This window comes from Trichogramma pretiosum, unplaced genomic scaffold (genome assembly GCF_000599845.2).
Source record: "Trichogramma pretiosum strain Unisexual culture from Peru unplaced genomic scaffold, Tpre_2.0 scaffold2, whole genome shotgun sequence".
Classification (NCBI taxonomy): domain Eukaryota; kingdom Metazoa; phylum Arthropoda; class Insecta; order Hymenoptera; family Trichogrammatidae; genus Trichogramma; species Trichogramma pretiosum.
The window spans coordinates 1,973,545-1,997,632 of NW_019641687.1; the positions used below are offsets into that span (position 1 = coordinate 1,973,545).

At 42.3% G+C, this 24,088-nt stretch overlaps 2 protein-coding genes across 2 annotated transcripts in view; one reads left to right on the plus strand and one right to left on the minus strand.

The window, feature by feature from the left end:
- LOC106655239 overlaps positions 1-23,293 on the minus strand; it is a 51,870-nt gene extending 28,577 nt beyond the window's left edge. The window contains exons 1-3 of the mRNA XM_014375538.2: positions 23,024-23,293; positions 2,643-2,854; positions 384-500 (exon numbers count right to left, since the gene is read on the minus strand). Of these exons, the coding sequence (XP_014231024.1) occupies positions 384-453 (70 nt within the window). The 5' untranslated portion in view covers positions 454-500; positions 2,643-2,854; positions 23,024-23,293. The remainder of the gene's footprint in view (positions 1-383; positions 501-2,642; positions 2,855-23,023) is intronic.
- LOC106655240 lies at positions 4,389-4,974 on the plus strand. Its single transcript, XM_014375539.2, has 2 exons — positions 4,389-4,699; positions 4,779-4,974. The coding sequence occupies exons 1-2, from the start codon at positions 4,496-4,498 to the stop codon at positions 4,887-4,889; spliced, it is 315 nt and encodes a 104-aa protein (XP_014231025.1). The 5' UTR covers positions 4,389-4,495; the 3' UTR covers positions 4,890-4,974.
- Positions 23,294-24,088: the final 795 nt, after the last annotated feature.

Genomic DNA, 24,088 nt, shown 5'->3' on the forward strand with positions numbered 1-24,088 from the left:
TCCCGTTTTAAACGGGACATTAACTTGCAAGCTCACGAGCGAGTGGTCGGCGTGTATATACGTGCGCTGCGCTCGTTTTCCTGCCACACGGATGAGATATACGCTGCTCAAGCGCTCGAGCTTAAAGCAACACACTGTGTGTATAGCCCAGGTGCTGGAATCCACACACACACACACACATACGTCACGATGGGCGTAAAGATTTTGCTATTCTCCGGCCGTTTCTGCCCTTATTTCGCTCGTGTGCCCCTGCATCGAGTAACAGCGTACGAGGCGCGTAAACGAAGCTGCCGCGCGGGACAATAAAAATTAATGCACGCACATCGAGGGTGCACATTTTCTTCATAACATGTGTGTATACAGAACATAGAATGTATACGTACCGGTTGGCGAACAAGGCGTACGAGCGGCTTCAACGAGATCCTCTCTGCTGCCCGGTGGCGCCTCGAGCATACCTGCCGCGGCGTTGGCCGATGTTTTGACGCACAGCAGGCTCAGCGCTGTAATTCATAAATACGCACAACATGTAGTACGCGCAATCGTCTATATGGAGCTTTATCAATCATAAATGTGCAACTAATGAGTTTCATTGAAAGCTGCGTGAGCTCGAGAGGTACAAGAGCGGGGGCACAACGCACGCAGATAAACATCTGCGAGCGCGAGAGCAATTGTCTATCGACACTATAGCAGGCCTTGATCGTTCGTTCGTTTTTTCTCTTCTCCGTCTTCAATTTCGAATCGCAGCGGCGAGATTTATCGATCGCTTCTATATATATGTATGTGCGTTATATACGCGTTGGCGCGTGCAGCGGATCATGCGAAAGATAAATACACGCGTACCGTTGATTTTAATACCTCGACTTCTATTTTATTGGATTGCTCATCGAAATTTTAATTAAATTTCGCAATGAAGAGTATATCGTTGGATTTTTTTTTCCATCAGCGGAGCGCGCGCAACTAGCGTCGGTGGTGTGCTATACCTACCGCTGGTGCTGCTGCTGGCAAAGGACACGTCGCATAAATAAGTGTCGCAAACATTTTCCCCCTCATCTGCCGGACGTTTTCTCTATGCGCTGTGTGCTTTTGCGTATACATAATGTTGATTTTTTATTCAAAAGCGAGCGAGAATAAAAATGCACATATGGCGAGTCCAGTCGTATAATAGCTCCTTACCATGTGTTGCCTTCCACCGACGCTGCTGCTCTTTACTTTGCGCGCGACTGACCCAGTTCGCAAAGCGCATAAAAGCTCGAAATTTTCAACTAATTAAACGTATATGAGCTCGTCGTATCAACGAACGAAGAAGAGAGAAAAGAGAACATTTTTTTTCTCTCCCCCTTTCTTTTTATGCGCTCCGCGCGCGTCCGACGAGCGATATTATACGCGAGGCAAAAATTATGCTCTGCGATACACACACATCCGAAACTTTGCGAATCGCTGAGCAAGCTCCGAGGCTCAAAAGCTGAAAGTGACGCGCTCGCGTCCACTATTTTCATTTGCCACGGCTCTACATGTGAGCGCGAGGCGCTTCTTGCTAAAAACTGCTGCAGCTACAGCTCAACGCGCCTAGCGAGTGAGTTGAAGGAAGTGCAGAGATGAATAAAAAAAAGACAAGATTTGGCCGGGTGAAAAGAGGAAGAGCGAGAGAGAAAAGGCAGTCATTTGAAAAGGGCAAATGGTTTAACAGCAGTAGCTGCTTATGAATATATACTAAGCGATGCTTTTCTTCCTCACTGGCGCTCTTTGTGCTATTGCTCTCGAGCTTTCCTTTAATGCTAGCCGTTGGCCTGTTTGCTCAAGTATAAATGACATTTGGCTTCTTCTTTTTATGCTTCGGTATATGTATTTCTCGGGGGCACAAAAAAAAATGAATTTCGTTCACTAGATAAAATGTTGTTAGCCGATCGCTCGAAAACCTCATCGTACGCTTCAATCCCTTGCATAGCTAGTGGATAGCGATAAAACGAAACTCTTGTACGAGACGTGCACGTGTGCGGTTCGAAGCGAGGAGGAGGAGGAAAAAAAGGGTAAGTTGCCTCGCGAGAGAAACTTAAATATATGCGTGCACGCGGCGGGACTCGTCTACAGGGACCAACATACGTTAGGTAAGTGAATGGAAAAAAGCGGGGGAGGGTAAAAAAAAAAGAGAGAGATAGGAAGAGTCACTGTGCCATGCAGCTCGTGCCATTGCGCCGTTCGCATTAGTAACGAGCTTTTGCGCACGGGTATATACCGTGCGATCAGCTATACTCGTGCATTTTTCATCGAAATTCTTCGATTATTTCAACGCGCGCGGGCAAAATCAAGTCTGCATGCGCGAGCACTGATCGATCTCTTTTTCTCTCTCGCTCTTGCTCTCGATCGCGAATAACGCACGTGCAGCGAGGAGCGCGCAGTTTTGCGAATGAATTCGTAGAATTCAGAGTACGCCGAGCGCAACAGCCAAGCCAACTACCGTATACTGCATACGACTGGCCTGGCAGACAGTTGGAATTTAGGACGTACGCGTCCAAGTTCCAGTGGTCTGCTGCACATGTCAAAGCGTACGCGCGATAAAATCTTCGCTTTACTCTCTCCCGCGCTCACCCTCGTTCCATCTTTTCATCGTGCATATAGGTGGTATACAAGAGAGGTGGACTTACCCTGCTTAACGTCTCGCCACGTATTCGTGATTTCGACGACGTTCTCTACGATGCTGTTCGCTGCTAGCAGGCACTCGTTACCAAAGCCCCGTCCAGCCACAGCATCGGCCAGTCCATTCACATGATTGTTTGTCGCTGTATTACCTGCGAGCTGCACCTTTTCTCCTCCTTATTCAATAGCTCGGCAATTTCTGCCTCCGATTTTCACTTATCTGCAAAAGAAGCAATTAATAAGCTTTTGTCGGAGTTTAATTGGCCATAAAATAGCCCAAGTCCGAGTTGGACTTTCGAGAAACACGTTAATTCAGTAACACTTGCGCGGGCTGCTGCCTTGGATATGCATAAACGCAGCAGCTTGCGGCGACGCGTATATATTAATAAAGCTAATATTGCTTTTCGTCACGTTTGCACAGATTTGGGATTATTTTCATTTTTAAATCTTTTTCTCCGAGATATTTGCGCAAGACAAAGATATTTCTTTGAATTTGGAGAACAGTAATCCTATGTCTTACTCAAACAGTTTACATATCATACATGAAAAAAAAGTTGTATCTAGAATCTGTAGTATTAATTTTTATGTTGAAAAGCTCAAAAATTCGATTTTTATCAGTTACAATAAATCAATTGAAATTTAGCTTTTAAAAGTCACGACACTTGATATGCAATGGCTTTTACTATTTTTTTTTTTTTTTTTCAAATAATATGATAGTTAAAGTGATTGAACTCGGTTTTAAAAGAAAAAAATTTTTCAATTAATTATTGAGTGCAAACTTTACAACAGTCTATTCACTTACAATAATTAATCATTTGTCGTAAAATTAAGTCCTTATTAGAATCAATATGTTCAGGTAGTTAAATATAGCAGTAAAGAGAAATTTTGATCTGCGTTTGCACAGTGAGTCATGAAAAGCTTTATAGCATATTCAGCAAAGAGTGAAGAACCATACATATACTTTGGTATTAAAATCGAAAGTATGAAAGCTGGTCGCACCCAAAACTGATTATAATAATTCTCTACTAAAATACTCAAACTAACGCATTATTTAACCATTATTGTCGTGTATAAACGGCTCTTTGTTAACTCAATCGTGCGGTATATTTTTTTTTTCACACCGGCAGCGCACAATAAGCTTGGAGAATTTGCTGGGCTTAAACGAAGACCTCGAACGAACATACATTCAGCTCATGATTATAATGTGTATTGGGCCAATGCTTCCATCGTATTACCTTTCTTTTGCATTACGAATTTGCCCTGTCAATTATCGACTGTTTCATTAACTGCCGTGTCATTGGTCAATTCAAAACTCTATAACAGAGACTGATTCCAAGTGAAAAAAATTGTAACATGTTTCAAAATTTACACAGTAAATTTATCTGTTTTCTTGTTTTCAATCAACAAAAAACTCGTAAGAATAAAAAAGTCATAAATAGGGTACCTATTGATATCCAAAGAATATTTTACAGATGCACTTTACAACTTTTTTATCTTGTTTTTAGATGCAGATATAGATAGTAAATTAATTTAAAAAATTAGCTGATTTTTCAATATTAATTATTAAATGATAAACAACATCGCTGTAGTTTATTAATACAATTCATTTATTCAAAATTTGAAACATATTTCATTAGCTTAATTAAATTATATTTCTACTTCAGAACTCCTTTAATTTTGTACAGTCAACAATAACATGAAAATTCCCCGTTAACCGACAGAATAATATGTAATACAATAACATGAGATATAATTATGAGACCAAGGCTTGCTGTAAATAGGAAACTGCGATCAGTCGGTTTTTAACTATTGACAGGAGGGAATTAAGTAAATCAAATCTTAACAATCTCAGCCTTTAAAAATGTCGCGCTTTATGTCAGCGTTCCAAAAAAATCCAAGGACCACCGAAGGACCAATGCCCAGACCTACATCCTACACATCGCCCGAGCCTTCGGAAGCAGAAACAATAACCCCCGCTTCGGTGTCTGTAAACTGCACGCCAGCCCAATGCGAGACCGATTCGCCCCCGCAACAAGCCGATTCGACGAACGAGTTATCTTTCAACGTAAGTAAAGCATTGTCGCATTTTTACAAAGTTTACCGATGGATTAAAATAAACATCCGAATTTTTTTGGTGTTCTTAGCCAAGATTGAATCACGCATCCAACAACTTTTACTTGGTGCAACTTCTTTGTGTGGTGGTGTTTTTCTTGTTATTTTTAACCGTTTTATTTCTTGCTATAGCTCTTATGTAGAGGTTTCATGACTTAATTAGTTACTTATGTAAACTTATACACTTTTATTAATATATAAATATAATTATATAGATTTATATAAATATGACAAATATTATATTTATATACAGATTCATATTATATTAAGATTAAAATATCTAATCATGTCAATTTATTTAATTTTCACATTAGTTGTTTTTTAAAATTAGTTGTGTAATTGACTATTGCTCTGACTGTTAAAATGAAATGGGACTATAATTAATGTAAAATAAAATTGTAAATGTATTTTTATCAAAATCGCTTATTTTTGAAAATGATACCACAACCACCACAGCTACTACTAATTTTTGGTCTAGCAATGTTGACAAGTAGTCGGAGATCATCAGCTGGGAAAAACTCAAAGGCGCTGCTGACGCGTCATTGCCTCTAGCAGTTTCGCACTTACAATTAAGCTCACGTACATAAACGTATACGGCCGGCGAAGCTATCTGATACGCAGCTGTAACGTCGTGACAATCTACTTTCTCTTTGATTATGTTCCCCTAATACGCCCGATCGAAAAACCACGTGGTAAGATGCGTCATGCGATGCGCGTTCGACTATTTTTCTGATTTATACAAAGCAAAATAGAGAGCTGTCAAAACAAGTCGAGGTTAGTATATATAATATTTTACTAGTTTCAATAGTTGCACTTATTAATCAATTGGAAATTATCTGTCGAAATTATAATATATAAGCGCTATTTAGTAATTTAATTTGCAGTTTTTTCAATAGAGTTTTATTAATATAACTGTCGAATTCAAGTTTCTTTTCAAATTGTAGATACTTCTATTATCTCTTGTTTATTGATGACTTTTGGGGAATGCTCTTAACAATAAAATATTTCAAAATAAAATATTACCTATTATAATGTTACTTTACGATACTCAGTTGAATTCTAAGTGCTCTTGATTGTAATTGAAACGATCAACTTTATTTAAAGTGAATAGTTAACGAGTAGTGATTTTAAAACCGTATATCGAATATCTATAAGTGGTATGCCGGGGAAATAAATGTTTAAGAGAGGATCCGTTGTTGCAGCAAGTGCATATGTATAACAATAATACGCATAGAGATTACAATAAAAAAAAAAGCTCTCAATGCGCACCACGTTCGGTCGTGTAAAACATACTCATACCGCACATAGACTTTTATTTCTCATTGTAAACAGTTGGTTGAAAACCGAAGTACTCGAGCGAATATTATACACGCGCAGCTGTATCGCAACGCACTTCCGACGCTTCGGATAATGATGCTGCTGCGCTACTGCTGCTTTTCTTACAGGAATATAATAACTTTTTCTTTCACCCAGGCTGAACGGTGTAACGAGCAATTTCATTTGTTAGACGTACGGCAGAAAAAGTTTCGACAAAAAAAATTTCCCACGCCTGCTATTCAAAAGTGCTGTGCGCGGTGTACATGCACCGCACAAAAGCTTGTCTGATTATTTGCGAGCTTTATTCACGCTACAACGCCAAGTATATATATACCCGTACACATCTGGAAGAGTATATAACGATGCATGCTGCAGCCTTTGCGTATCGATTGAGAACTTTACAAAAGGATTAATAACAACGTGTTACAAAGTTTCTTCCTACTCTGCGTTTTTTAATGATCTAATAAAATTTCAATTCACGAAAAATATATAAAGCCGGCTTTTACATATTTACAGAGTTGGATCGTCGGATAATTACAATTTCAAAACCTTTATTGACTTTTCGGTTACTTTTCTCGAGAAGATCTATAAAAAAAAAATTGAAATAGAAATTAAAATAACCAGGGACGTCCATCAGAATTGGAACTTATATATTTCTCGAAGCGAAGTCTTGAATATTTCTAAAAATAATAGAGCAAATCCAGCTCGATATCGTCGAAGAGGAGAATAATGTGGGATATGATTTATTCGGTATGGTATTATGTTCACTAGGACACGGTTTATACTCGTCAATTACGTTAGATGCACAGTAGCCAGTATATGCATTATCGGTCCCTCGTGAAATCTCCGAAGCGCGTGTATATAGACACGTACTACACTTACGCAACTGTGCCCGATCATTACAGCCACGATGATCCCCTTCGTGCATAATGTAGTTTGCGCGCTTGAAAGACAGACGGAGATAGAGAGATGAAAATTTGTATCAAAACACGTATATATAGCGACCGATACACTTTTGACCTTGTTTTGCTCGCCGCGACGAGCACGTCTCGTCGGTGCTAATCCACACTTTTTATATCGCGAAAAAATATTACGCTGGCTCGAGCTTAATTGAATGCTCGTGCGTGAGCAAGATATGAAAGCCGAAGATTTGCCTAATGTTCTCACTTTTCAAAGAGGCAAATAATATCTTAGGAGATTTGGCCCCGTCAAAGAAGAGATTTACACGGGGCATAAGCTGCGAGATGTGTAAGGATATATATAGGCATTACGGCTGCTATGAATCCGAGCTTTTTTCTTCCTTTCTCGCGCGCGCGCTCGCTTTCGCCGATGACAGTTCTCGGCGCGAGAGATATGCTGTACATGCTCTATGCAAGCGAGGAGAGATATCTGAAAAGCCGACGAACAGATTTATCCCTCTCTTACATATTACGTGACTTTGAGAGAGCGCTTCAAAACGATATGGAGAAAACTTTTGATTTTTACGGGAAAAAGTGATAAAGGTGTTGGGCGATAGAGGGTGAGAAAGAAAGAAAGGCTCGAGACAGCGACGAGTAGGCACTCGTGAAAAAGTTCCGATTCATTTGAATATTACGCGACTTTTTCTTTATTTTCGAGGGAGGAGGAGGCTGGAAAATATCGCGAAATTTTCCCGATAAACCAATGAGTCAAGTCGCTATCTCATTCTTTCGAGGCGAAAGTGCGGAAACTTTAATCGACCTTTCTTGCTCTCTCTCTCTCTCTCTCTCTCTCTCTCTCTCTCTCTCTCACTCGGCGAATAAATTGCTTTTTAGCATATCGGAAAAAGAAAGACGGCGAGTACGAAATTGTATTTCACGATAAGTATTCGCGAGAGCCGCTAAAAATCCTCCTCGTAAAATAACCTCGTAACTCTTGTCGAGTACATGGGAGAGGGCAATTGATATCTCTCGAGCGCGGTGATTCGAAATAATTTCGATCACTTACACATCCCGGCCGGACGATGTATAAACAAGAAAAAGTCTTGGCAAGGTCAAATAAAAGCTGCTGCGGTTACTTTTTTTACTATTGTTCTGCCGCCGCAGCCACAGCCACAGAAGTACCGGACGAAACTATAGCGCAGCCACTGCTACAGCCACGGCGTATATGTCTTTCTAAAAAGTTTTTTCATCTCGCTGACAGCTGAGGAGCTCGCGAGCGTACGGTAAATTTTACACTGGCTGCAAGCTCATACATTGGCTGCACTTTCTCTTTCTTAGTTTTATACTGCAAGTTCTGGCGAGCGCGAGCAAGCGATGTATACACCCGCGCTTACACGAATTTATGAAGCGAATAAAATTGCACGATTTCGTCAAATTCATCATAATATGAAAGGCTTAAATTATGCCAGAAGCTCTTCATGTAACCTACATAATATTACGAACGTATGTGTCGAGAGTGAGGGAGAGAGAGAGAGAGAGAGAGAGAGCTTGCACTTCGGAGACATAAGGTCGTTAAATCAGTCATTTCGTCGAAACGTCGCTGCCTGAGTTGGGGCATTTTACATTAAACGCCTTATACATATATACATGAGCGTAACGTATAGTAGGTTGTCTCAAGAAATGTGCTCGCGCGTATATATGCATTGGATCTATATATCTACTTGCAGATACTCATGCATGCATGCATGCCTGCCTGCATACGCTCCGACGACTGACGGGCTTATATGTATAGGTAATTCAGGAACCTTTGATGGACAGTTATATGCAGCGAGTACTTATGTAACTCGCTGGGCTATATGTACCCGCGCGCGCGTGTTCAGCTGTACACATAAACATCTCCGGAAAGGGACACTGAAAATACGGCTAGAGAGAGAGGCAATGAAATATTACGCGTTTACCAAGTTGATTATACATTTTCTCGAGCGAATTTTTTCCGCCCGCAACGCAATTAAAAATTTGTCCGGCTTTTTATAAAGGATAAACAAGTGACGGTTACGAAATTAAAGAGTGCCCCCCCCCCCCGTAAAGACGACCGAGATTATTTTGAAAAAACGCAAAATTTTCCTTCAGAACTTTCATTTGCCTTTGAGTTTAGAGACGTGCGCACGAGCGCAAGCATGTATGCGATAGAGGCAATGAAATTGCTTTGAGATTTATGCATACAAAAAAAAAACTGGCACAATGACGAAAGATACTGACAGCATGCACGAGGAGAACTAGGGGGAAAAAAACATTAAGAGTTTGAAAAGACTCGATTGAAAAATTGGACTAGAGAAGCGAAATCTTTTAAGCTTTGAAACAATTTGCGAAATAATTTCAAATTCAATTTAAAACACATATTCCTTTTTTCTATGTCACTCCATCTATTTGTAAGTTTTTGAATCCAGAGCTATTTGCCTTTCTTTTTGTGTAAAAAAATACTTTTGTCCAAAAAGCTTCATTCAATATTTAACGATTCCCTAATCCTTCATGATCCAACTTAGCCTTTGGAAACTTTTCAAAACATTTACTTTTCTTTCCCATGTGCAGCTAGTAGTTTTCTTATACATAGGTATACGTAATGTTTAAGTTTCTTGCAGCTACTTTTCATGAGCGACTCATGAACTTCTAAAGCATTTTCACAGTATACATCGCAATTTTTTTTCCTTCCGTGATTTACACCTTTTAATTCGACTTTCTCGGAAAAGATCTAAAAACTTTTCTCTGTTTCTCGCCTTTATAGATTCACTACTACTTGCGATGTTCTTCACTATAATCTCGCAATGATCAAATGAATAGCCAAATTCGGGAAGCATATCGAAAACGATATATTTCACGCGAGCTCGAGAGGGGGAGGGGGTAGTAAAGTTGAAAAAGGAAGTACTCTGGCTGCGCACTCGCGCAAACCGGATTAAAGAAAAATGAGTTGCGCAGGCATGCCCGTGAAAAGAAGTGAAAGAGAGAGAGAGAGAGAGAAAAGAAAAAGTGCGCCGCGCTCCATGTACGAATCCAGTGGCTGCTCGACGCGCGTATTGAGCAAGAGAGTAGGGGAGAAAAAAGCCCAGATGTGAGGAGCCACCGATATGTATACACACTGGCGCAGAGAGTATAGCCTAGGTCTGTGTGGCCTCTTATACGGCACTAACACACCGAGCCGCGTCACATATATATTGTAACGTTTGCGTCATGCTATTCTCCCTGGAGAAATAAATGTCGTGAAAAGCAATGCAGAAAAGTCAGTCGAAGAAAATATTATATCCTTCATTTTCAACAGCCCACGGGATACTTTTCTTTTTTGTTTATGGCTTTTTCGCGTTAAATATGAAACTGTGCCTCGCGCTGTTTTTTTTTTATAATAGTACTTTATGCGTTATAAAATAGAAACTAAAAAATACGAAGAGGGCTGAAAAAATTTTATTTTCCTCGAGTGAAAAAAAGCCGCGCGCGCCCACGCACGAGTTGAGTGCTTGAGTATATTTTGACAATTGTCAAACAGGAGCTTTCGCTTTCGCAGGAAATACGATATACAGAGAAATAGTCGGCTTTAGTGGCCCCAGAATAGTTCATATAGAGAAAATTTGACGCGAAATTCTCATGGTTTTTCGTATCGGGTGCGCTGCTGCGTTTGCGCAGAGAAATATAAATTCGTTTCTGCAATTTACGCTGGACACTCCGCACACATGATGTTGATTTTTCAAGCGCGGTTTCGCTACCACTCTTTTTCATTTCGATCGTGTATTTGCGAGCTTTTCAATAAAGCTCCGAGATAATAGTAGTTGGGTAGAAAAGAAAATATTAAAAGTAACACCTCATTATCGGAGGAAAGTTGCAGGGAGGAAACAAGGATATCGCTGGGGCGTACTTTTTTGTTGTTGTAGAGCTTGCGAAAAAGCTCAATCGTGTCAGAGGAGACACGTTCAACGGCACAAAGTAAAGGTCTTGATAAGTTCTCTCTCGCGCGCAGCTCTTTTGTTGAAATGGCGTATGACTTAGTGCTTGTTTGAAGCCAAAGCATTACAGAGAGAGAGAAAACGCGCAAGAGGATGTTTTACTTCAAGACAAGCCTCTGATGGCTACGTGTATATAGACGTATATCAAGTTCAGCGGGGATATATACGCGTGTTATATACATCTATGGTTTACGCTCTCCTCTCTCTGTCAGCGGGATATAACTTTTGTGGATAGTTTCGGATTTCAGTAACTTTCGTGACTGTATATAACCCGGGTGCCTGGGTAGACGTAGAGCACCGCTATCGCGCGTCTGTTTTCCCCATCATGATTTTCTCCTGCTTCGCGATAATAATCGTGTGCTTCGCGCTCAACACAGAGAGAGAGAGAGAGAGAGAGGAGTACTATACACACACGCACCATATACTACTTGGCGGCAGTGCTCGGCGCGAGAGACAAATAAATTTCTCGCACTTTGCTTCGCTCGATCGTCGCGTATACTTGCTTATGGCAGCTCCGTATGAACGGCAGCGCGTAAAAATCGATATTCAATATCACGAGAGAGGGCGAATCTACGTATTCTCTGCCACAGCCGCGTATACGGAGGACTAATTGAAAATGACATCTCGCCTGCTTTTGTTGAGCCGTATAACACTATACGTGTATATGCACGAGAATAGCATCCCTCAAGTCCGTAATTGAAATTGGCGCTAATTATAAACATCTGCGAGCTGGGCTGCTGCTGCAGTACGACGATCGTGGACCGTGGCACATTAGCAGGGTATATACGAGCGGGCGCGGCGCGTGGACGCCATATATACTAGGCTATGAGCTGCATCAATGTTGATCTAAAGGATTACGCGCGAGATTATCGACTTATGATGAGAGCCTGTCCGCGTATATATAGTCATCGACGGCCGCCACGCGCGCCTGAAATATTTCCATCTGCGTAGCGCCGCAGATCGAGGCAAGATGATGATGCATGACAATTGCGAGATTAACTGCCCGTCGCCCCGATTGATCTATTCGAGCGACTGGCGGCGACGATAAAACGATCGACTCTTGGCATGTGTCGCATGTGCGCTGCGACGCTTGCTTCTAATAAATATATCCACAAACAATCAGACTTGCTCTCTCAGCCGATTTAATTGATTTACCAATTACAATATATATAGCTACACGCGTACTAGACGTGTTTGCGTGGGCAGCGAAATAGGGACAGGCGCGCGTTTGTATCGACATTGAATGCGGCGGCGGCGCCGTTTGAAACTCAATTGACTGATCAGAGTGCGAATTGATGTCAATACATACATTGGATTCGCAGTTCTATACTCTGTGGCAGCTGCTTGTGTATACACAGCTTTTTGTATCCCCGCAGCTGGCGCAGTTGAATTTTGCTCTTTTTCCGTTTGATTTGGTAAGATACACTTATTTACTCTCTCACGCTCTCTCATGGATTCAAGTGAGTTTTTTCATTCGCGAAAGGCGGCGGCAGGCGGTGACGTCGGAGGGGGATGATGGCAGTTCACCCGCAAGCTCGATCGAGCGTGGAAAAAAAATAAGCCCGGTGCGCTCTTCAAAGATATTTCTGTGCTGTGTGCGCCCGCCACCGACGACGGCGACGACGACGACGACGACGAGAAGAGGGTCTCTATAACACCGGTGCGAAAGTAATATCACGCGCGGAAATAGCTGCACACTACTTGAGTGCAATGGTAAACTTGTTTTCGAGGCCAGATAAGTTTAAAAGAAAATAAATAAAGCTCCTTCTTTCACTCTCCCTCTCTCTCCGGGAGTCCATGTAAATAACGGTAAAATAAACAGGGAATTTTCATCGCGATTCGACAATGCCATTATTTTCCGATTCGAGGCTTTTTTTCGAATTCTATATGGGACGCGCATATAGCTCAAGAAGGAGCAAGAGATAGCTAGTTCTCTCTCTCTCCGCGTGCAGCTGAAAAAAGATCCATCTTCGTATGCAGGCAGCGACGAGTGTCTGCGGGAGACAAATGTGCGGCTGAGCATGACTTCTGACGCTTAGCCCTGCGTGAGATATAGCCACGTGTACGAACAATTCAAAATATTTTACTCGAGATTTTTCTTGCGAATAAAAGCGTTGAACAAAACAAAAAAACAACGAGAAAAGTACGAAATGTGTCGCACCGCTGGGTATAGGTGCGCACGTAACATCAATGCGATTTCCAACACTAACGATTTTCAGCTCTTTTTTTGTATTCCTGCAGAGGTGTGAATGCGTACGTGGAACCGGGAAGCTATAATTTTCACTAATTGGCGTTTTCCAATACCCGAGAGAGAGAGCGGGGGAGCAAGAGAAGAAAAGGTTTTGTTGGGAATTAGTTCAAATGTACGTTACTTGATTTATTTATCGAATCATTTTATTTTCCAGCTTTATTATTTTTTTCGGGCTAACACGAGGGAGTAGGGGATTGAATCTGCAAACTAATAATCCTATTGCTGAACTTCGACGTTCCATAAACTCATGCACGCATGTATATTAGGCTCGACCGGGTGGCATCGGTTAAAACCGAGCTAATTGCTGTAAATAGCCTCGCGCACTAGAAATTAATGATGAACCCGTCCAAGTCGCATAAAGCTTAATTACCGTGCGTGGCTTTTCCGCGGCTAATTTCGAATCGATCTTGCAGCTCGCGGGGAAATTTTTTTGGCCGATAGGCGCGCAATTACTCTTCCTTCCGCGCGAGCAGCAGCAGCAGCAGTTTACCTACATATATATAAAGCCGCTCTTATTATATACTCGCAGGGGCAACCTGTGTTCCATTTACTTTTATTGAGCCGCGCACGTATAAGTTTTATCTCTACACATATACGCTCGTAAACATTATTACGTTCAACGAGTCACGCTGCTGCACTTTCCACGCAATTTAAAAGCATCGATCAATACCCCGTGATAAGCGAAAAAAATCTTGACGCCAGACGTTAATTTTAACTCTGCGTTAGATTAGAGTGAGAGAGAGAGAAAGAAATTTTTCATCCACGTCATGTTTTTATTTATTTTTCTGATAAATCAGTCAAAATAAATTCAAACTGAAATTCTGACAGTTAAAACTTTTAATTATTCCATCACTGGAACACGTATAGACGCAATTCTAGGATAATGCAACTTTTTCTCGATCACTGAAAACTGTCTCATTTCTCTGAGTTGGAAAGCTACGCGGGATTCCTCCGATGACCTCATATTTAAACTGCGGTTTTTCGACCGGATTCGAAAGGTTTCATCGAGATTATTATTTGCGCTCGTGGTCAGGTTTGGTATTCGGCCGTTTATTTCTCCTTATCAGCAGTAAGGATTCGAAATTTTTCTCAATTGAAAAGTTATACTTAATTTTCCTAATGAGCAGAGTCAAGAAAAGTTTAATTAGCTCGAGTTTCCCCAACTGCTCTTGAGGGATAAGTAATGTTTGAACAGTAATATCGGATGAGAAATGAATTAAAATCAGCAATTAAACGGCTTAAAAATCAGATAAAATAAACGCCCAGCCGCGCAAGTTTTTCTGCGGTTGACTTTCAAAGATTTTAATTCGTAATCAAGCATTCGAAGGTGCTGATCTTCTAGCGGGTGAAAAATATTAAAAGGCCGCTTGAAGTATCAAGTAATATACTTATACCCACACTCGAGGAAAAATAATTCACATACATTGTGAAGTAGCACTCAAACACTGGTGCGCGCGCACACTACCACCCGCGATCGTGATTTTAATAGCAAAAAATTTAATTTACTTATAAGAGTAAATATACTCGTGCACAAGAGTTAATTTAGAGAGATGAAAATTACGTATTAAAATTTTTTTTTAAAAGCGCTTAAGCAGTACAAATCGGGAAAGCGCATTCCGCCCGGCCCAGACTTGTCGAGAGCATATAGATGTTAAGCTTTTATTCAATCTTCGTTTTGTCTCATTCACGTTATTAACTTTTTATTTTTTTGCAAAGAGAGTTTATCTTTACGCAGGCAAGATAAGAAATGTACGCATACATCTAGTCATAATTAAAAACCCCGCGCTCGAGAGTTTTTATTCCGTGACAGCATTTACTACATTATTAAATTCATTAACTAAAGAATAGCAAGTGCGAGAGACTGAGTGAAAGGGAGACAGAGATGTAGAGAAGGAAAGAGAGAGATGGAGCGCGGAAGAGGGTATATGCCGAAGGTCTTAATTGCACTCATAGACAAACATTTGCATTTCAAACGTGCTACCTGACGCGCTGCTGCGGCGCCGCTCAAGAAACGCAATCGCCCCCGCTGATGTGAAGCCAAAGGAGCCTCTTTGAGTATTGATGCGCACTTTAAAAATAATATGCAAAAAGCTCGGGCCTTAAATTGTTTGTTCTTGAATATACGGAACTTTGTCATCGGAAAAATTTTGCAAAAACTGCTCTCGCAAAAAAAGCGGCAGTAGCAGCAGCCGCCGGTCTGGAGCTTTGAAAGCTCAAAAGCTGCTTCACAAAGCTGCGGGATATGCATATTTCAAAAGTTAAACAACGAACTTCCTTTATGCCCCCCGGCATGACAACTTTCTTATATACTCGTGGACTCTTAAGAGCTGTCAGTATTTAGGTGCACTCGGTAATTTTTCCGAGATTCAACTTTTTCTATAATATCTTCCTTTTTTTTCCTTCCTCTCACTCACTCTCTCGCCCAGCGTTAAGTAAAAACGAGTACAGAGATGAAAAATTAAAAAATCGTTGCGAAATTCGCGACGTGGAAAATCCATCGTTATATTCGGGCTAGGGAAAAAACTCCATTCACATGGGGCGAGTCGTAAAAATGGCGCGAAACGCTTTCTTTAATGGGGAAACTATTCTTGTCTATACGCTATAGATAGTACGTGCTGTTCAACACCCGCCCTAATTTCCTTTCCTGCTCTCCGCAGAGTTACATATACGCGCGCGAGCTCAAGTGCATGAATCCGGCGTCGGGGGAAATCGATTTTTCCGTTAACGACGAGATATAAATTAAATTACATAAAAAAAAAAAAAAAATGGAGGCAAAAAGCCAGCAAAGCCCCCAAAAACTTGACAATAGTTCCTTTTTACGTTTCAGTCAAGTGAGTATTTATAATTTTCCACGGTATTTTTTTTTTATTTTTCACGAACGCGTCGGTTCCGTTTCGTACGCTAATGATCATTAAAGTGCGGAGCTCATGAGTACTCGAGTCAATGACGGTGCTGGGAGAGGTTGAGAGCCTTTAACCCGTTGAGATGTATTACACGTATGTATATTTTGCGAAAAAAATTTCTTCCTTCTCGCGTTCAAGTGTGTGTATGCGCTTATGCATAAAAAAAAATTATTTTCCCCAAAGCTCGGCTCTCGAGTTCATGCACATTTATAGGCTCTTGCACGCGTGAAGTTTAAGACATCTTGAGCGAAACTTGGAAGCTTAGCATTGGTAATGTTAGTATGCGATACGTCGGACTTAAGGATTCTCGAGAAACATTCGCAATAACAATTTTCGCTCGAGCCTCGCTGTAAGTGATCAATACTTTTTTTTCTCCAGGATTAAAAAAAAGCAAAAAAAATTTGAGAAGAAAGTGAAAATGGTCCGTAGCTATACAGAGGCAGCTCACACACGAGCGCTTCCTTGGGCGTGAGGCCAAAAGTTTTTTTCCCGCGCGCGGCCGCAGCAGCAGCAGCAGCAGACATTGACGCCCTCGCGAGAGAGCTGCGCACGTGCGATCGATGCGCTTTCTTCTCCTCTCGGCTGGCACAGCTCGCGCTCCTCGCGTTATGTAAAAAGTCACGTGGAAACAAAAGACACGTTCGGTTTGGCTCACTTACGTCGTTGTCGTAGCCGAGCAATCGATCAACGATCGAGTCGAAGTCGATATATACATATAGAGAGAGCTATGTAAGAGCGAAAAAGCGAGCAACACAGTACACATGTAGAGCAAAGGTGAGTATTATATCGCGGCTCGTTTACGATTCTCCAAGCCCCGGAATATATATGCAGCCACACGATTGGGAGCACGAGAGGATTTTGGCCGCTCGCTCGCGCGCGGGCTGATACATAATTCATGAAATTATAAGTTTTAGCGTTGCAGAGTGTGTGTGTGTGTGTGTGTGTGTGTGTGAGTGGAGTATGTGTCGCTGCTTGCCAGTTCACATACACTACACGTGCATGCATGTGCAGAGCAGCGGGAGCTTTGCTACTTTGAACGAAGGATATAACGCGCGCGATACTCGAGTTTCTACGTTTGAGCTTGAATTATTACAAAGTTGCGAGCTGCGACGCCACAAGCGCATCGCAAAGGCGCCGGGGCTTCGGGGGCTCGAGGGGAGCTAATCTCTTCGATACTTTATTTACGATTGTTGTGACCTAGGCAAAAGGAGCAAAATTAACACTATCGCAGACGTGCGCATATATAGATATATATACGCAAACACACAAACAGCATTGCGGCTGCTGCAGCTGAGAGAGGGAAAGTTTTCCTTGGCTAATTTCCGCGTCAATCAATGCGGCCTCGAGCTGCTGCTGCTGCTACAGCTACTAGCTGGTTTTAAAGCCGTAAATTTTAGTCTCCGTAAAACTGTGCGCGCGCGACTACTATTCTCGACGCCGCCGCCGAGCTGTATACGTGTCTTTGAAACGGCGGTATAAGGTAGTAATTGTAACGGACTTTATGTGCCCAGCAGCAGTGGCAGTAGCGACGCAACTATGCTGCCGTTGCCACTGCTGCTGCGAGAGGCGTATGCTGACGACGCATATACTATGTGCCTTGTGAAATACAATGGCCGCAGTGACTTGAGCGTCGTATAGCGCAGTAGAAGCAGCAGCAGCAGCAGCAGTGAAATAGAATTTCCCCCGAGCAACTTCTCGTCCTGTGTCTCGCTCTCTCTGGTCCAACAACTTCTCGGGGCTCGTTGTATACGTATATAGGAAGAACTATTACCTCCGTTCCGAATGTCTCTCTCCTCTCTTCTCTGTCTCTATAGCCTTTTCTTTTGTCGATGCGCGCGTTATACCGCTTCGACGTTACCGCCTGCACTGGTGCTGCTTGTAAAGTTGCGGTTCTACCGGAGATTAAGTGTCCAGCCGCGCGCTATATCGAGTCGCGCTGCCGAGGCTTTCCACTGATTCCTTCGGCGTTAAAACAATGACAACAGTATACCCACACCGATCGATCGTCGCATCGCTCACTCGCTCGGACAAATATGACCGATGACCGCGCGCACGGATAGCGGCGCATTAAAATAATGCTAAAACAAATCACACACCGGACCGAGTGGACGCGCGCCCCCAAGCTTGCGCTAAATATTTGTTCATTAATTTGCTCATCGAGCCAAATGAGATAACGAGAGACGGAGAAAGCTGAATTTGAAAATAAACCTGCTTCACGTGACAATTTAATTGGAGGCTTTGCTATGAACTGCTCTTGCGGCCGTACACACATATAGCTGATCGGATGCGAGCGAACATAAATATTCGAAATATCCTGCAACGTGTGTATCTAACAAAAGGAGTTTAATTAACAGACACTTGGTCGAATTCGTTTAATCCCATGAATAACCACGGATAGCTGGCGCGGAACGCAATACGCGCAAGCTCGCGCTCGTCGTTCGCTCGTTCGCTCGCGATCGTCGGGGGCCAACTTCCTTCGGGGCGTAAAATATATGAATTAATTACGTTAAGCACACGCAGCTATATCATCGCTGGCATACGCACTCTCTCTCTCTCTCGCATTATACTTTATACCGCTCGTTGCACGCGCAGCTGACATTCCGCGACATATTTTTAGCGTCGTAAGGAATCTGCGATCGATTATCGAAGCTCCACGACGCACGTAATGCTTTTATATAGGAGAGAAAAAGCTCTTTCTCTCTCTCTCGCAGCTTCAGGGAATAAAAAAAAATTTCCTCTTTTCCCCAGGAAAAGAGCGTGCGCGCGCGCCCGAGAGAGAGAGAAAGCTTGTGTGTGCGTGTGTGTATGTGGAAAACATTGTGTTTTATAAGAACGAAATGAAGCGTCAGCGCGCGAGTGAAAAAAAAAGCTATTTCATGGATCAATTTCCTAGAATGTCGAAAATTTACCTCGTCTTCTGCGCGCGTGGCTGTGCTCACATGAACGCGTAAAGGAAATAATTTTTTGTTTCGTCGAATATAAAAAAGTGACACGTACACAGGCGCGCGCGCGCACACACAGAGAGACGGCTGAACGTGACAGGGAGCGAGGGGAGAGCGAGCAACTTTTATCAATATCCTATTCAACGGGAATAAATATAACCATTCGAGCGCTTTGATGAGAAATAACGGAACGCAAAAATGTGTACAAAAATGCCGTCGATTAAATCTTGGCGTGCCGAGCGAATTACCGCAAATTTCCTCCTTCTCCTACGGCTATATCGTCTATGTATAGCCGATCGTATCTGTAATTTATTTAGGCATTTACGATAACGATATTATTATTCGAGGGAAAAAATCATCGGGATAGCCGCCGCAGCGCCAGCCGCTCGCTCGCCGATATGAAACTCAGCAAAGGACCAGTTTTCTATATACCTGCCTGCGGTTACAGAGCCGAGCCTGCACTGCCCCTCGGATCCCAACAAAGGCTTACCGCTGTACAATAGCTGAAATAATAGAAACCCTGTGTGCGCGCACACACACACACGCACACCCACTTAGAGCACATAGCGCACGACGAGCGGGTCAGTAAAATCTCATTGCACATCGTTGTTATCGTTTTTATTGTACGAAAGCGCCTGTTTTTCATGCTTTACAACAGTTACCCTCATTTTATAACGCACGCTGCGCTGAACTGCCAGCGCGACCTACGCGTACTCACACACGCACACACACATGCGCATGTACATACGAACGTGGCGTGCGCATTGTTACAAATTTTTTTTATTTTTGAAAAACAACCGTTTAATCTAGCACTCGTTCATTTCGTGGAGGGAGAGAAAGAAAGAAAGGGAGAGAGAAAAATAATATCAGCGAGACAAGAAGTTTATTTTTGAACATATAAACTTTGACTTCAAAAAAGACGTAACTTTTTAACGAAACAAATATAGGTTCGATGCAGGCGCGGTGTGCCTGCTGCAAGTTCAGCAAGTGGTGGCGTTAAATAAGGATGATTAAACGACTTTTGCAAAGTATCTCGTTTGAAGGTAAACATACCCTTTTCGCCTCTTGCGCTTAGCCCTCCTCTCGCCCCCCCTAAAGTAAAATCGCGTGCGAAAGCGGTTAATGAAAAACTTATATTGCCCGCGCGCACTATTCACTGAACCTTTCTTTGTGAAACTCGTGATTTAAGCTGTATATAAGCGAGACCTTTATCCCCGCAGCAGCTTCTTATAGATTTATTTCCTGTGCTTGCAGCAGAAGCAGCAACGTGGCAACCTTTTCTCAGAGGCAACATTCGAGATAGAAATAGAGGCTATTGTCGCGTTTGCTTTTACCGATGATAATTGATCGTGAATAATAAAGTTGATTTTTTGAAAAATACGAATGCGATTGATACGCGGACGGGTGGTGCTATCGAGGCACGACACAAAAAAAGAAACTTTTGCAACGTTTATTTGTGCCCGGGTGATAAATATTTCACGCCCGACGGTTGCAGTAGTGGCAGCCGAAGCACAACAACTAAATAAAAAAGAAAAACAAACTATATCCGTGTGTCACCTGTACTACATCCGATAAATTTTCGACGCGCTGTTTCCGCTCACCTCAGCGCGTATAAAAATCCCAGGCTGCGCGCGATATAGAGGGAATTTTCGCGTCGATACCGAGGGCTAAAAAATAGAGCAAGGGATATTAGTTAAAAGCCGCGCAAGGAAGACGTTCTTTAAGAGGATAGCGAGTCATGCGGGCCTGGAGCCTGCTTGAATGGGATCATTTGTTGGAACATCGCGTAGGGAAAGACTTGAGTTACATTTCTCAGGATCTCGGGGAGAAAAAATAAGAAGTGTTACGCTGCCCAATAGTACGATCAGTCTACCAAGCTCCTTTATCTCATGAGTGCATTGTAAAGCTATAAGAGCATGAAAAACTTATACGTGGCCTTGTTTTTTCTTCTCTTCTTTTTTATGTACTCGCAAGTGGGCCATACGTATATAAACCTGTGGGATTCAAGCAGGCAAAGAAATTGAGCAGAAGAAAAAGGAAAAGAGAAAAATCTTGTATTCAAAAGAAAAATCGAAACAGGAGAGCATTGGCTATTATGAGAGAGATAGGGAAAAATATTGTACGATCGCAAGCCAAAGTCGCAAGCATTCAATAATAAAAACTGGTGCATCAATTTGAAATTACCGTTATGTTGCTACAAGCTTGAAGAAAGCTGCCAGTGGATACATCATCGGTGCATTTATGCGAGATAATTGTGAACTTTTCTTGCTACTTTGTATTTTATTTTGAGTTATGATTTAATTAATTTTTATGCTTTTCATGTTTAATAGATACAAAGTTTTGGACGTCGCAGAGAGATGAAACTTATTTTTATCAAAATTCGGGCTCAAGTTTTAAACGTATTCACTTAGCAAAATATAATTCGTCGAGCGATCAAATTTTGAATGAATTAGTCCAGTTGAAACTCGATGTATTTTAAGCTTCAAAGTTTCGTATTTCCAGTGGACCTTGATATTACCCGAGATATTATCCGAATTAATCCACGATTTGAAACGAAATTTTATGCAATAACGAATGCGGCATTTTTGCAGCGGCTAAACGTCAGGTCAGCGAGAAATTTATTAAAATTTTAATGACGTGTTTCGTCACACACCATTGAAGTGTGTGGGGTTGCAGTGAAAAAGCAACCAAAGAAAAAAACCAAATGCCAGGGATTACAATCGGAAAAAAGTTGGCGAGCGCGCGCGGAGTCACCTCAACTGCACGCAGTAGCATGTAATTGCTTCCTCGTATAATTTCTATTTGCAGCGTAAGTAAATTTTATTGCAATAGAGCTATTAATGAAGCATTAAAAAAGTTTTCGCCTGTTAAAAATAGGAAAATTTCCTTTCTCCCTTCGTCCGAAATTGTTGGCTCCGAAATGCACCGGCCTTTTTCTAGCGAAAAACGAAACAAGCTCAATGGAATTTTCAGTAAAACACGAGTTCAAAAAAGGTTCTGTAACTTTTCCATGAGCATGCAGAATTTTTCCAGCTTTGAGTAATTTATACAGTAAATAAAATGTACTTGTTATGCAAGTGTATCGATTATCAAAGGGTCACACAGCACGGTTGATTGAGAAAAAAAAAGACATCATCGTGTAAATGACTCACCTCTCGAATGGTCATCAAACGCCATTGACATTTTGCTACACAATAAATTGTATTCGATGGACAAGCCATTATCCAATTGCAAACTTGAGAACTCGAAGGGAAATTACAATCGCGCAGCGGCATGATGCGAGCTTAAAATATGCGTTATAATTACTCGGCATCGCTGATTTTGATTTCGGAGCACGTATTTCTGCCGCTGGTAGGCGATCGATCGGATGCTCGTGTCTCTGTCACGCTGGTGTAATGACACGCAATCGCGGGTAAATATAAATATAACAGCAACGTGTCGGTCGTTAAATTTTTTCTTATTGTGCTTTAATTATCGGAAAAATATTGCTCGTGACGAGGCTCGTCGAACAACACAGCAAAATAGCCTGCAAGTTTTTTTGCTCACTCGGGAATTTGACGCTCAAAAGCTCCGGGTAAAAATGTCCTAGCCTTAATTACTTAGTTCATTAGAATAATACATCTACATAGATGGAGTGAGAGAGAAATCTTGAGGGATGAGGAGAGAGAGAAAGAGAGGGAGAGAGAGCAGAAGATCGACGAGTTCGTTGACCTACTAATCGGTAAAACCCACGTGCCAGCTCAGTGAGACTCGCACTTGTACTTGGCAAGCGAAACAAAGGCTGCGAGCAGCCCCCCGAAGCCGGTGAGTTAATTGAGATTGCAAAACGTGAACGTATTATAGCGTACGGCAAACAGCTCAATAAGCTCGTCGAAACTAAACATGCCGGTCTGAATGTTAATCAGTAAGCACACTTTCCTCGGCTCTCTCGCAAGCTTTGGCAGAGAATTAATATTTCAATTTCGAGAATACTCACTCGTTCGAGATTAATTTCTCTCGTTATGTGCCCTAGCTCCAGGGGATGCACTGAATGGAAAAGAATCCAAAAAACTAAACACGTTGTGCCACACTCGGTCGAGTTTTTTCTTGGTTATGTACTATACGTTCCTATGTACATACTGTATATACTGTGTTTGAGATAAAGCTCACAGCCACCCTCGCGCTCAGAGGGTGCGCGAACGACTGCGAAAAGTAGCGCAGTAGAGCAGCAGCTGAGGGTGTGTAATGCGTTCCCTGCCTGCCTGCCTGCCTGCCTGTCTGCTGCTGCTGCTGCTGCTTGCCTGCCGCCGCTGCTGCCGCTGGATTCAGTTGCTACTACTACGCGCGGATGATGGTGGGGACGCGCTACATATGCGCGCAGACGTGTATTCAACGTCGCGCAAAAAGGAAAAGAGAGAAAAGGGTGGCTGGAGGAGCTGCGAGGACTTTTCTTGAATAGAGTTATTAACCCCTCTGCGATGACGCCGAGTTGCACTCTGATGTTTTGTCATGGCTTGCCTTATGTAAACAGTCGTCTCCTCCCTCCACCAGCACCGACGCTCTCTGCAAGCTCGCAAGCTCTCGAGACATATCGTCGAGCGTGTACATTTCTGGACCATTGATTTTGAGCGCGCCGAGGCTTTTTTAATCCGATTGCAAAATAAATAGCCATACATCGATGCGAAATTCATGGGCTTTAATTGCAAATCGAGAGAAATTGATAAATGCGTGGCGCACGCATGATCGCGCGGAGCTGATTTTTTGCCCGCTGCTGCTGTTGCGGGTCGGTGGCGACGCGCACAGTCATAATTCTGCAATAATGCGATATGTATGGTCACGCCAGCGCGCATATATATATACACATAATCGCGCGCTACGCAATGGAGCATTATCGATTGCTCGCGCGTGTGGATATATACCCTGCGCTGCGCGAGTGAGAAGGAGAAAGAGAGAAGCTCGTACTGCGATACGTTAATGCGAAATCTATAGCTTGTGCAGTACTGATACTGCGGCCCGCAGACAGCAGCAGTAGAGAGAGAGAGAGAGAGAAGGGATGGAATAA